Source organism: Rhea americana, unplaced genomic scaffold, assembly GCF_003343005.1.
Source record: "Rhea americana isolate MKP2758 unplaced genomic scaffold, rheAme1 scaffold_1019, whole genome shotgun sequence".
Taxonomy (NCBI): domain Eukaryota; kingdom Metazoa; phylum Chordata; class Aves; order Rheiformes; family Rheidae; genus Rhea; species Rhea americana.
The window spans coordinates 168-1,063 of record NW_028185061.1 but is presented as its reverse complement, the minus strand read 5'-3'; the positions used below and the strand labels follow the sequence as shown (position 1 = coordinate 1,063).

The window sequence follows — 896 nt, the reverse complement described above, 5'->3', positions numbered from 1 at the left end:
GTCAAAATGGCAGCAGCTGCCTGGGTCAGTGGGTTTCTCAATGCAGCCCTGCACACCGCCGACACATTTTCCATACCCCTCTGCCAAGGCAACACAGTGGACCAGTTCTTCTGTGAGATTCCCCAGATCCTCAAGCTCTCCTGCTCTGACTCCTACCTCAGGGAAGCCAGGATTCTTGTAATTAGTGCCTGTTTAGGCTTTGGATGTTTCATTTTCATTGTGCTGTCCTACGTGTCAATCTTCGTAACTGTGCTGAGGATCCCCTCTGTGCAGGGCCGGCACAAGGCCTTTTCCATGTGCCTCCCGCACTTGGCCGTGGTCTCCCTGTTTATCAGTACCTCAATTTTTGCCTACCTGAAGCCCCCTTCCCTCTCCTCCCCAGCACTGGATCTGGTGGTGGCTGTTCTGTACTCAGTGGTGCCTCCAGCAGTGAACCCCCTCATCTACAGCATGAGGACCAAGGAGCTCAACGATGCACTGAGGAAAGTGATTTCATGGACATTTTTGCASCAGTGGTAAAATTGCCATTGCTCTGCACAAATGACTCCCACTCTGCCCCAAAGTACCAGGACTGAGCCTTGTTTGTTCACTTTATTGTTGCTATTATTACTGTTACTATTCTTTGTTTTCATGTTGTTTCACAAATATTGAATTCATTCTACTTTTACTGAGACTGCACTGTCTCACCTGCTCCCACATAAAGCTCTAACACTAGGTCAGAGCTGACTCCCTCACGGTATCCTGCTAATAAAGTAGGTTCTTCCTTGTACAGTGTCTGAAGGCTGGGCTCTTCCTCCAAAGCTGTTGTCCCTCAGGCCCTGTCCACATCAGATATCCTTGAGACAATCTCACCCACCCTGTGTGCTGGTCCTTAGCCCAGATTTCACCCCCAGACA

At 49.6% G+C, this 896-nt stretch overlaps 1 protein-coding gene across 1 annotated transcript; it reads left to right on the top strand.

Annotated features, from left to right (window-relative positions):
* Positions 1–6: 6 nt before the first annotated feature.
* LOC146601465 (olfactory receptor 14C36-like) lies at positions 7–515 on the top strand (the record flags this gene model as incomplete). Its single annotated transcript, XM_085305334.1, has 1 exon — positions 7–515. A coding segment is annotated over exon 1 (509 nt), but the record flags the coding sequence as incomplete, so codon positions are not given.
* Between the last annotated feature and the right edge of the window lie 381 nt (positions 516–896).